Source organism: Schistocerca nitens, chromosome 6, assembly GCF_023898315.1.
Source record: "Schistocerca nitens isolate TAMUIC-IGC-003100 chromosome 6, iqSchNite1.1, whole genome shotgun sequence".
NCBI lineage: Eukaryota > Metazoa > Arthropoda > Insecta > Orthoptera > Acrididae > Schistocerca > Schistocerca nitens.
Window position 1 is genome coordinate 197,936,702 of NC_064619.1, and position 13,819 is coordinate 197,950,520.

General features: G+C 43.7%; 1 protein-coding gene across 1 annotated transcript in view; it reads left to right on the forward strand.

Annotated features, from left to right (window-relative positions):
* The window catches only part of LOC126263192 (aromatic-L-amino-acid decarboxylase-like), a 188,437-nt gene that overhangs the window by 27,386 nt on the left and 147,232 nt on the right, over positions 1–13,819 (forward strand). The window contains exon 2 of the mRNA XM_049960253.1: positions 9,564–9,657. Coding sequence (XP_049816210.1) covers positions 9,578–9,657 — 80 coding nt within the window. The 5' untranslated portion in view covers positions 9,564–9,577. The remainder of the gene's footprint in view (positions 1–9,563; positions 9,658–13,819) is intronic.

Sequence of the window (13,819 nt, forward strand, 5' to 3'; positions counted from 1 at the left end):
GAAGACGAATTAACATCTCCTTGACGAAGCACAAATTGAGATATGTAAGCATGGGGGAAGGAATCGACCAGGCTCTTATAGAACGACCAACCCTTGAATTCGAGTGCAACGACTGAAGGACCTCAAATTAACTCTAGGAAGGATAATCGTAAGGAAATGTTTTTTTCTGTCCTACTCTGTTTTAAGTAGAACACAGGGTATATCACCCGCACTGATGGTAACTCAGACTGGTGGAACTGAGAGTGGTGTTCCCGAAGTTAACGGATAACCAAACCAAGTCCTGAGTGTATCAAGTCGTCTGAAGCGTATACAACAGCCCAGGGAGCGGTTCAAATCACAAATGTAAATCTGTCAAGGTCATTTCTCTACTATTCAATAGCGGGTAAGTAACGGCTTCAGAGAACAGAGAGCTTCAGAGACCAACTGGGGTGAGCGGGGCCGCGGTTACTCAGCACTCGTCATAGGACGGCTCCACCTGACGTGCTTGCCGCGGCTGCGGCGCCTCATAAGGGTGCAAGCTGCGGCCGCCGTGTGTAGCATGAGTATCTCTGATCTTCCCCCTGTCGATGCTCTGGTTTCGTGGGGAATCTGAACCACCGTTGGATATTACAGATGTGAATTCACCTTGCGAGGTGCCGGAATGGAGAAGTGTGTGTGTAACACTTGGATTCAACTGAATTTGCGTGAGAGCTGCTCATACACTCAAACCCCTCTCCCCCTACCCCCCTTTTAACTACCACCTTAACTTATGCACAATGGAGAAACGAAAGCATTAATGAAATGACCCTGTAGATGACTAGCAAAAAGGTTTGCACACACGCTAAAATTTAATAAAGTTACTAATCAATTTCTATGCTCAATAGTTATAAAAATGGGCAGGAAATGAAATTTATCAACTGACTGCTAAATGATCAACAAATCAAGTCTCAACAACATTTATTTTATCTAATAAACCAGCAAATATGTGATTCATTGAACAATGCTTTAGTAGCGCAAGGGTACAAAATAATGCTGTTGAGAATAAATAGTTGGCAGCTTTTATAATGGGGTACCTGTTCTGAAATACTGAATACAGTAATCTGTTATGAGTGGGTTGGTTAAGAGAGATAATTATGAACCCCAACTGTGCGACAGAATATCGATAGCAAATGAGAACGCTGAAAACTCCACATGCAAAATCATGAATACTGTAGCGCCAAAACGATAGCATACGCTGTTGAGGGCGTTAGAGAACAATTACAGGTCCCTATTTCGCCGGTGCTGGGAAATCAGATGGTGTAGCCACTGACCTCTGAACTGCGGGGCTCTCCAATGATTGATGACGGAAGATAAAACCGATGATATTAATTCTGAAAAGAATCTAAAGTTCTGTCCTGGTCACTGAGACAGTCTTACTCCTAAGTCTGCGCAAAAGTATCTCCAGGGTAGAGGAGACTCCCCTATCTAATGCACAGTGCACCGACTCCAAAAACCAGTGCTCCGAATGTTTTCAGTCGTAGGGCCCTGTTGTCTGGGGAAGCTATAATTTGTCTTCCACGAACCTCAGTGATTCCAATGTTCCGATACTTCCATGACCTTCCAGCAGGAGGGTATTTAGGCCTTTATAAAACCTTAGAGAAGGTCAAGGAGCAGCTGACCTGGCCGACACTTTATAAAGATATTAGAGGTTTAGTGAAATAATGCAGAGACCTAGTAACTCCCTAGCGATGGGATTGCTGCAGTCGGAGCGGAAAGAGCATCCGTTCGACAAACTGTTTGCTGATTATGTGTGCCCTCTTCCTCGGACGAAAAAGAGCAATTCGTATATTCTCGTAGTGGTAGACGCCTTCTCCAGGTTCGTTTGGTTGATACCTAGCCGGAGTGTGATCGATCTTATTACCATCTCTCTTTTTACTAATATGCAACAGTTACCCGAGTAACTGTTGCATTTCGGTCTCTCTTAAACCAGTAAAGTGCAGCTCTATAACGTATTGTTATGTCTATAGGACAGGTCCCCATCACAACGCAAAGTGCCACTAGTGATGTGATGTTATAGGCTCCATTCTTAAGAGTACACTACGTTGACCTCGTCTTGCAATTGTCTTGTTAGTCTGTGTGTTCAGTCTGTAAGCCTACGCACTTGCGGTGAAGCATGCGATAGATTCATATATCGCAATGTGGTAGTCCCTATCGTCTTAATAGGTAATTTGTGCTTAGTTATGTTGAGTCTTTCTAGTTTGCGCATAATTTTGAAGGCTTTTTCAATTGTCAGTTTTTTTTTTTTTTTTTTTTTTTTTTTTTTGTCATCAGTCTACTGACTGGTTTGATGCGGCCCGCCACGAATTCCTTTCCTGTGCTAAGCTCTTCATCTCAGAGTAGCACTTGCAACCTACGTCCTCAATTATTTGCTTGACGTATTCCAATCTCTGTCTTCCTCTACAGTGTTTGCCCTCTACAGCTCCCTCTAGTACCATGGAAGTCATTCCCTCATGTCTTAGCAGATGTCCTATCATCCTGTCCCTTCTCCTTATCAGTGTTTTCCACATATTCCTTTCCTCTCCGATTCTGCGTAGAACCTCCACATTCCTTACCTTATCAGTCCACCTAATTTTCAACATTCGTCTATAGCATCACATCTCAAATGCTTTGATTCTCTTCTGTTCCGGTTTTCCCACAGTCCATGTTTCACTACCATACAATGCTGTACTCCAGACGTACATCCTCAGAAATTTCTTCCTCAAATTAAGGCCGGTATTTGATGCCTTTTTTGCCATAGCGAGTCTGCTTTTGATGTCCTCCTTGCTCCGTCCGTCATTGGTTATTTTACTGACTAGGTAGCAGAATTCCTTAACTTCATTGACTTCGTGACCATCAATCCTGATGTTAAGTTTCTCGCTGTTCTAATTTCTACTACTTCTCATTACCTTCGTCTTTCTCCGATTTACTCTCAAACCATTCTGTGTACTCATTAGACTGTTCATTCTGTTCAGCAGATCATTTAATTCTTCTTCACTTTCACTCAGGATAGCAATGTCATCAGCGAATCGTATCATTGATATCCTTTCACCTTGTATTTTAATTCCACTCCTGAACCTTTCTTTTATTTCCATCATTGCTTCCTCGATGTACAGATTGAAGAGTAGGGGCGAAAGGCTACAGCCTTGTCTTACACCCTTTTTAATACGAGCACTTCGTTCTTGATCGTCCACTCTTATTATTCTCTCTTGGTTGTTGTACATATTGTATATGACCCGTCTCTCCCTATAGCTTACCCCCACTTTTTTCAGAATCTCGAACAGCTTGCACCATTTTATATTGTTGAACGTTATTTCCAGGTCGACAAATCCTATGAAAGTGTCTTGATTTTTCTTTAGCCTTGCTTCCATTATTAGCCGTATCGTCAGAATTGCCTCTCTCGTCCCTTTACTTTTCCTAAAGCCAAACTGATCGTCACCTAGCGCATTCTCAATTTTCTTTTCCATTCTTCTGTATATTATTCTTGTAAGCAGCTTCGATGCATGAGCTGTTAAGCTGATTGTGCGATAATTCTCGCACTTGTCAGCTCTTGCCGTCTTCGGAATTGTGTGGATGATGCTTTTCTAAAAGTCAGATGATATATCGCCAGACTCATATATTCTACACACCAACGTGAATAGTCGTTTTGTTGCCACTTCCCCCAATGATTTTAGAAATTCTGATGGAATGTTATCTATCCCTTCTGCCTTATTTGACCGTAAGTCCTCCAAAGCTCTTTTAAATTCCGATTCTAATACTGGATCCCCTATCTCTTCTAAATCGACTCCTGTTTCTTCTTCTATCACATCAGACAAATCTTCACTCTCATAGAGGCTTTCAATGTATTCTTTCCACCTATCTGCTCTCTCCTCTGCATTTAACAGTGGAATTCCCGTTGCACTCTTAATGTTACCACCGTTGCTTTTAATGTCACCAAAGGTTGTTTTGACTTCCCTGTATGCTGAGTCTGTCCTTCCGACAGTCATATCTTTTTCGATGTCTTCACATTTTTCCTGCAGCCATTTCGTCTTAGCTTCCCTGCACTTCCTATTTATTTCATTCCTCAGCGACTTATATTTCTGTATTCCTGATTTTCCCGGAACATGTTTGTACTTCCTCCTTTCATCAATCAACTGAAGTATTTCTTCTGTTACCCATGGTTTCTTCGCAGCTACCTTCTTTGTACCTATGTTTTCCTTCCCAACTTCTGTGATAGCCCTTTTTAGAGATGTCCATTCCTCTTCAACTGTACTGCCTATTGCGCTATTCCTTATTGCTGTATCTATAGCGTTAGAGAACTTCAAACGTATCTCGTCATTCCTTAGTTTCATAAGATTGTTAAAAGTATGTTTTTCGTCTAGATGTAGTCCTAGATAACGTGTGGCTTGCTTCCTCTGTATGCTTGTATTGTCTAATTTTAGAACTGGATTCCTCTGTAGTGTCGCTCTGAGCAGTAAATATACATTTTGTTGGGGGCGATTTTTAATTTATTTTCTTTGCATCAATTGTTAATTTTCTGAAGAAGTTGCGTGCCTTTTGTCTCTAGTGCTGCTCTCGAGTTGTCTGACACCACTATGAGTAGGTCATCTGCGTACGCCACCACACCTCTTACCCTATCGTCACCATCCAGCGTGTTCGGCAAGGGCTCGATTGTGATATCCCAGAATATTGGTCCGCAGATAGAGCCCTGTGGACAACCCTTCGTTATTTTCTTGACAACCACTCGTGTACCAGCCCTCCACTCCGCCACTCTGCCTCTGCAGTATTCGAGGAGGCTATTGTAGAGGTAAACTGATAGCCTCATTTCCCTTAACCTGGCGAAGAGGGACGGCTACCACAGGTTGTCAAAAGTCCTGGCTATGTCGATAAGTCTGGCGGCCAAGTATTTGTCACTGGTACTAAAACGCGTGGTGTGGGATAGTGAATCTCAGCTCATAGGCCCATGTTTCATAGACGGAATACTGAACACTCAAAAGTATCGCAACCTCCTATCAGACCACCTTCCACGTATGCTAGAAGACGTTCCTCTGCAGATTATAAGGTACTTGTGGTTCCAACGTCATGGCTGTCCAGCTCATAGGCAACGAAGTACTGCAGCATGTCGCGACGAATAGTTTCCAAATCGTTGGATTGGACGCTGAGAATCTGTAACTTGGTCGTCCCGTTCGCCGGATTTGACGCCTGTAGACGTTTTTCTGTGGTGAAAACCGAAAGACGCTTTCTAGAAGAACATATCAAATACATCCGATGATATGCAACGACGTATTACTACAGCCTGCTCAGACATCTCCGCTAAAATGCTAGCATATGTGCAACAGTCGTTCCGTACCAGACTGGAAGTGGGTATTGACGCTTCCGGTGGTCAGTTTGTACACAACCTGTGATTGCCAGTTGTCTCGTTACCGGTCAGAAGCCATAAAACTAGTGCATGCACTTGTGTTGTTCTTTAATGTGTGCTACTACAGGTATTGTACAAGTGTCGATGTGGGAACTTTTCAAAGTACGATACCTCGTGAACAACTCGCACTAGAATCCTGCTACAAACACCATTGGCATTCAAATTTACCCTACTTTTTAGTTTGTTAATTTCAATAGACATTGTGCCATTTAAAAAAGTATACCTTTGCACAAAAAAATAATCTTTCTAAGTATTATTACAATCTGTTGATTGGCTAACAAAACGAGCCCCTGACTACCAATCCATTCTGTGAAAACAACTCATCAATAAAACTTACCATTTCCGCAATATTTGCTATATATATAGTCTGTTAAGGTACCTAGCTTTTTCACCTCAAATCGCTTTTGACCCTTTAAAGACATTATTTGGCAATGGGCATAGGATCATCGTGTTTGGATAGTGGATCAAGGCAAATGTGTCCTGTGTGGATACGCCGTAATCAAGGCGAACGGCTACTCGTAACATGAACCACGCCACAGACGCAGAACAGGGGAGGTAACATTATGCTGTGGGGGACCATTGGTAGTAAAAGAAGACTCCATGACACTTGTGAAGTACGTGATCATTATTGCGGACCACCTGCATCCCTTCACGCTTTGTGTCTTCTCAAATGGTGATGGCACCTTCCAACAGGATAACTGTCCGTGTCAGAAGGCCAGAATTCCGCTACAGTTGTTTGAGGAGCGTGACAGTGAAGTCACGTTGATGTCTTGGTCACCAAATTTACGTGATCCGAACCCGGTTGAACACATCTGGGACGCTAATGGGCATCTGAATCGCGCTCGCAAACCACTGGCAAGTAATTTACAGGAATTGTGAGACATGTGCGCAGACTTCTGGTGCCACATACCTCGAGAAACTTGATAAGGACTTGACAGACGCATGCCATGCGGAATCGAAGCTATGTTGAATTCCATAGGTGATCAACACGCTTTTAAGAAACTTTTCATAAAGCTTGATTCATAAAATCCTGTCTGGACAGTCTATCGGTACTGGCTAAATTATAACCGATCATTTATGTTGATGTTTGTATTTTAACTTTCAAATTATTGTATGGTATTGTTCTTTTCAAGAAATATGGTACTGATTTTACGTAACAAAGGCGACTACCTGAGTAACATCTACTCGCCTTTTTTACGTAAAATTACTTGTACATTGCATGTGAAGAGCAATAATATGGAACAATTTACTAGTCAAAACCTTACAATCAATCAACAGAATTAGCTTGTAATTTAGCAAGTGCTGGTCCCACTTCCGGATTAGGCATGGGAAAAACAAACAGTTAACGGTGTTTTTTTATTGTTTGGTCTCGGTTGCAACAGGTGTTTTTTTTACTAATAACCGAGCAAAAAAACGCAATATCAACCTTCCATAGCAGCAATACTAAAATCTTTTATTTTTAAATAAACCTTTTGTTAAAAAAGGAGTAGTTTTTATTCGTAAAATTTGCAGTGGTTTGAAATATTGCGTTATTATAGAAAATGGGAAAAGCGATCAGTGATATTTTAATAACAATGCGAATTGGGACAGTATTGCTGAGACAATAATGTCCCTGTTGCCGTGTGTCATGGCATAAGGAACATGTGTACGTGAGGCGTGCAGGACTAGCCCATATCTGATCTACACGGTAGTTTCTCGCTGTCGCCGCTCATCATAGGTTGTATAAGAGAGTGGTACCAACCCTAGTGTAGAAATACTTTTACAAAGTAAAGTAGCAGTGAAGTGCAACGTTGCATTTGCTTTTAGAGATTGCAGATTTGTCCACCATTTCTCTGAAGTAATAGGACAGGCAGGATCTTACAGTAACAGTATAAAAATACAAGATTGCTTAACAATTCATTCATAGTATACACTAATCAGCCAACGTTTGACCACCTGCCTAATAGGCGATATGTTCACTTTTTTCACAGTGGTGACCAATCGGCAATGAGGGAATTGACACCACTTCTACATACACAAGTCACGTAATTCGCGTAAATTTTGATTGGAGGGGGGGAGGGGGGGGGGGGCGATGAGCTCTGACGCCACGTTGAATCACACCCCAAGTGGGTTTGATCAGGTTCACATCTGACGAGTTGGGGGGTCAGCACATTTATTGGAGCTGTGTTCCTCGAACCACTCCATCACATGCCTGGCCTTGTGACATGGTATATTTTGTTGAAAAGTGCCACTGTCGTCGGGAAACATGATCGTCATGAAGGGGTGTACGTAGTCTGCAACCAGTGTACGATACTCCTTGGCCGTTATGGTGCCTTGCAAGAGCTCCACTGGACTCATGGATGCCCACATGAATGTTCCCCAGAGCATAATGGAGCCGCCGCCAGGTGGTCGCTGTCCCGCAGTACAGGTGTCATGGAGCTGTTTACCTGAAAGACGATCGATTCGCTCTCTCCCATCGGCATGATAGAGAAGGATTCATCAGATCATGCGACGCTCTGCCACTGCGCCAACGTCCAGTGGTGATGGTCACGTGCGCATTTCAGCCGTAATTGCCGATGTCGTGGTGTTAACATTGTCGCATGCATGGGTTGTCGGCTGCAGATGCCCATCGTTAGGAGTGTTCAGACACACTTGTACTGCGCCCAGCATTAATGTCTGATATCAGTTCAGCCACTGTTCGCCGCCTGTCCTGTTTAACCAGTCTGCGCAGCCTACGGCGTCCGACATATGTGACGAGGGGTGGCCGCCCAAGGCGTCTGAAGCGTGGTTTCATCCCGGTTTCACCACCCGTTGAAAATACTCACCACAGCATTCCTCGAACACCAGACAAGTTGTGCAGTTTCCGAAATCCTCGTGCCGATCCTCCGGGCCATCACAATCCGCCCTCGATCAAACTCAGACAGATCGCGCGCCTTCCCCATTCTACACACGGGCAGCACGCTCACTGATACTACATGCGCAGTGCGTGCATCTGACGAGCAGATCTTCCTGCCTAGGTGACGCTGCTATCGCTTGGACAGGTTTATATCGATAGTAGGTCGGTGATCATAATGTTTTAGCTGAACAGTGAACAATAAAAATAGAATGTATCAGAGTTGATACCTGTGTCTACATAATGTGCATTTATCTGCTTGGAGCCCTTGAAAACGGACAAATTAACACGAAAACAACTCAACCACTGTTTTCACCCTTTAGCACTGACTATTCGTAATATACAAATAGAGGTACGATCCTTGTTTACAACACGATTTTTGGGCAGAGTTTCAAAACATTAGAATCACTAGGAAATCAGTGGTGGTCTTTTGTAGTATTCAACCATTTACCACTTTCCGAGAAAAGCGGCGAATGATGGACGGAGTAAGTTTTCTTTTATTTGCCCATTTAAATTAATATTTTGATTCTATGTGTCTTGAAACTGAGAAAGTCAAATTTTTCAATCTTTGTTCGATTTCTAGGTTTATATCGGGAAATAATAGAAAGAAAAAATCGAAAATCGGTTATTCCAGAAACCTGTTATTTTGAGCGGAAAAATAACGATATAACCGAAAACCTGTTGTTTCGGTGATAACCGCGATCCCTAGTCCGGATCTAGACGAAGGACGCAAATTATTGCTTCTTTTCATCGCGACGAATCTCGTGACTTACGCGCGTTCGCTGACACGCGTTCGCGGCGAGTACAACGGTGCTTGCTTCCGCGGACGATTCCGTACCACGCTATGCCACAACGTGCGGCTATCGCTGCCCTTGACAGGATTAACCAGGCCGTCCCCGTTTCCCTGGTCTATCCTTCTCCAATTGAGCAGCTGCCTCAAATGCTTTCGACGAGACGGTAAACTCTACTTTCCATTACTTTCCTTCCTCCTCTCTCCAGCAGCCTCCCCAAGCGCCGTAGAAACTCCGTAACAGGTGTCTCCGCTTTACTCGACCCGCCGTGCTTATACTACTCTCAGCAAAGCGCGCCTGGCGGGTGATTTGATAGCATTGGGTAAATCGGGACGAGGAAAGCCACTGCGGCCACATTAGCCGCAGTGCCCAAAGCGCGCAGCAAACAGTTATGCGAACGTGCGTGCCACTTCCGGGCCGAATGGAAGAGGCGACGCAAAGCGCGCGCACTGCGAGTTCGCCGCCGGACTGTGGAATGGTTTGACGGAGCGTGCCTCTCGTGTTGCAGACGCTGGGCCAGCCATGGACGCCGAGCAGTTCAGAGAGTTCGCCAAAGCCACCGTCGACTACGTCGCCGACTACTTGGAGAACATCCGGGACAGGTAAGTCGCCCGCTCCGTGCTCTCTTCTCCTACATCTACATCTACGTGATTTCTCTGCTATTCACAATAAAGTGCCTGGCAGTGAGTTCAATGAACCACCTTCAAGCTGTCTCTCTACCGTTCCACTCTCGAACGGCACGCGGGGAAAACGAGCACTTCAATTTTTCTGTGCGAGCCCTGATTTCTCTTATTTTATCGTGATGATCATTTCTCCCTATGTAGGTGGGTGCCAACAGAACGTTTTCGCAATCGGAGGAGAAAACTGGTGATTGAAATTTCATGAGAAGATCCCGTCGCAATGAAAAACACCTTTGTTTTAATAATTGCCACTCCAATTCACATATCATGTCTGTGACACTATCTCCCCTGTTTCGCGATGATACAAAACGAGCTGCCCTGATTTGTACTTTTTCGATGTCATCCGTCAGTCCCACCTGATGGCTTGGCTCTGAGCACTATGGGACTTAACAACATCTATGGTCATCAGTCCCCCAGAACTTAGAACTACTTAAACCTAACTAACCTAAGGACAGCACACAACACCCAGTCTTCACGAGGCAGGGAAAATCCCTGACCCCGCCGGGAATCGAACCCGGGAACTCGGGCGTGGGAAGCGAGAACGCTACCGCACGACCACGAGCTGCGGACCCCACCTGATGCGGATCCCACACCGCACAGCAATCTCCAGAATAGGGCGGACAAGCCTGGTGTAAGCAGTCCCTTTAGTAGACCTGAAGCACCTTCTAAGTGTTCTGCCAATGAATCGCAGTCTTTGGTTTGCTCTACCCACAATATTATCTATGTGATCGTTCCAATGTAGGTAACTGTAATCCCTAAGTAGTTAGCTGAATTTAAAGCCTTCAGTTTTGTGTGGCTTATCACGTAATCGAAATTTAACCGATTTCTTTTAGTACTCAAGTGAATAACTTCACACTTTTCTTTATTCAAGGTCAATTGTCACTTTTCGCACCATACAGATATCTTATCTAAATCATTTTGCAAGTCGTTTTGATCATCTGATGACTTTACAATACGGTAAATGACAGCATCATCTGCAAACAATCTAAGACGGCTACTCAGATTGTCTCCTATGTCGTTAATTTAGATCAGGAACAATAGATGATGGCCTGCAACACTTCCTTGGGGAACGTCGGATATTACTTCTGTTTTACTCGATGACTTTCCGTCTGTTACTACTAGCTACATCTACATCTACATTTATACTCCGCAAGCCACCCAACGGTGTGTGGCGGAGGGCACTTTACGTGCCACTGTCATTACCTCCCTTTCCTGTTCCAGTCGCGTATGGTTCGCGGGAAGAACGACTGTCTGAAAGCCTCCGTGCGCGCTCTAATCTCTCTAATTTTACATTCGTGATCTCCTCGGGAGGTATAAGTAGGGGGAAGCAATATATTCGATACCTCATCCAGAAACGCACCCTCTCGAAACCTGGCGAGCAAGCTACACCGCGATGCAGAGCGCCTCTCTTGCAGAGTCTGCCACTTGAGTTTGTTAAACATCTCCGTAATGCTATCACGGTTACCAAATAACCCTGTGACGAAACGCGCCGCTCTTCTTTGGATCTTCTCTATCTCCTCCGTCAACCCGATCTGGTACGGATCCCACACTGATGAGCAATACTCAAGTATAGGTCGAACGAGTGTTTTGTAAGCCACCTCCTTTGTTGATGGACTACATTTTCTAAGGACTCTCCCAATGAATCTCAACCTGGTACCCGCCTTACCAACAATTAATTTTATATGATCATTCCACTTCAAATCGTTCCGCACGCATACTCCCAGATATTTTACAGAAGTAACTGTTACCAGTGTTTGTTCCGCTATCATATAATCATACAATAAAGGATCCTTCTTTCTATGTATTCGCAATACATTACATTTGTCTATGTTAAGGGACAGTTGCCACTCCCTGCACCAAGTGCCTATCCGCTGCAGATCTTCCTGCATTTCGCTACAATTTTCTAATGCTGCAACTTCTCTGTATACTACAGCATCATCCGCGAAAAGCCGCATGGAACTTCCGACACTATCTACTAGGTTATTTATATATATTGTGAAAAGCAATGGTCCCATAACACTCCCCTGTGGCACGCCAGAGGTTACTTTAACGTCTGTAGACGTCTCTCCATTGATAACAACATGCTGTGTTCTGTTTGCTAAAAACTCTTCAATCCAGCCACACAGCTGGTCTGATATTCCGTAGGCTCTTACTTTGTTTATCAGGCGACAGTGCGGAACTGTATCGAACGCCTTCCGGAAGTCAAGAAAAATAGCATCTACCTGGGAGCCTGTATCTAATATTTTCTGGGTCTCATGAACAAATAAAGCGAGTTGGGTCTCACACGATCGCTGTTTCCGGAATCCATGTTGATTCCTACATAGTAGATTCTGGGTTTCCAAAAACGACATGATACTCGAGCAAAAAACATGTTCTAAAATTCTACAACAGATCGACGTCAGAGATATAGCTCTATAGTTTTGCGCATCTGCTCGACGACCCTTCTTGAAGACTGGGACTACCTGTGCTCTTTTCCAACTGCAGAACTGACGCTCTTGACAAACCTTCACGGATTGTCCCAGATTCTTACCAAGTAGTAGATAAAGAAGATCCGGAGAAGAGCATTGTGTTCCGCCAAGTGCTGGTTGGCAGACCCTAACAAGACAGGCATTGTGCAACACGGAGAGGTATACTGTTAAAAATTCCAGAACGTTCATTGTAACAAGAGTCAAGCAAGGTATTATTACCATCTCTCGTATATTCTCCACTAAATAACCACGGCGGTAGAATAAAGGGTATTAGAGCTCATACGAAGGCTTGGCTAAGTGGTGGTCTCCACGCTATTTGCAAACGGAACAGAAAAGGAGCGAAAAATTATAGTGTCCTCCGCTACACACCGTAACGTAACTTGCATAAAATAGAGGTAGACGTAAATGATAATAGTGTTTTAATCAAAAGAGTTGATGGTATTTCTCCTCTTTCGTGACAGCATTCTAACGAAATGTAATGACCAAGGTGGTGATTTCATTATGTGCTAAACATTTCAGTGAATGGTATATCTATTGCTACTTTAACTAGATTTGGCAGAAGTCTACATTTTAGCTCGAGAAGAAAGCTTTCGTAGGCACCATATGTGGAAATATTATTGGCCTTCGAGCAGTACCTAAAGAGCACTGTCCTATCTCTATAGGATAACTACGCATCAACAGGGAGTGCAAAGACGATCACTTAGATCATTTCACACAAACGAGTAAAATATCGTACCAACAAATCTAATTTTAATGTAAACAACTAAATAACTCATATATATATATATATATATATATATATATATATATATATATATATATATATATATATATATATATATATAATGAGGCAGTGACGAGTAACACAGTAAAATCTTCAGCTCCCTGTATCAAATACCTCAAAAAGTCTTTTACGTATACGACTGGAAGTCTGTCGATAGCGTTCCCTTCCATGCTGTACTTCAGTAATTTTGGTCATGATTGGTGGGTGTTAGGTCTTTCATTAGTCAAGTTACTGTCGATGAACCTCTACAGCGGCTCTAGGCGCTTCAGTCCGGAACTGCGCTGCCGCTACAGTCGCAGGTTCGAATCCTGCCTTGGGCATGGATGTGTGTGATGTCAAATGGCTCTGAGCACTATGGGACTCAACATCTTAGGTCATAAGTCCCCTAGAACTTAGAACTACTTAAACCTAACTAACCTAAGGACATCACACACACCCATGCCCGAGGCAGGATTCGAACCTGCGACCGTAGCAGCCTCGCGGTTCCGGACAGCAGCGCCAGAACCGCACGGCCACCGCGGCCGGCTGTGTGATGTCCTTAGGTTTAAATAGTTCTAAGTCTTGAGGACTAATGACCTCAGATGTTAAGTCCCATAGTGCTCAGAGCCATTTTGAACCTCTATAGTTGCTCCTTGTATTGATAACGGAATCGTTTGATGAAAGACAGTCAAAATTACAAACGAAATCCGATGTTGATCAAACAAATTACTGTGCAACAAAAGCCCTGGTGAATGGCTTTTCGTCCGATTTTAACATAGCGGGTGTTGCGCCTAGATCGCAGGAATTAAAGACCTGTTTCAACGTATTAACTTATCTGACACTTTCTCTGCGT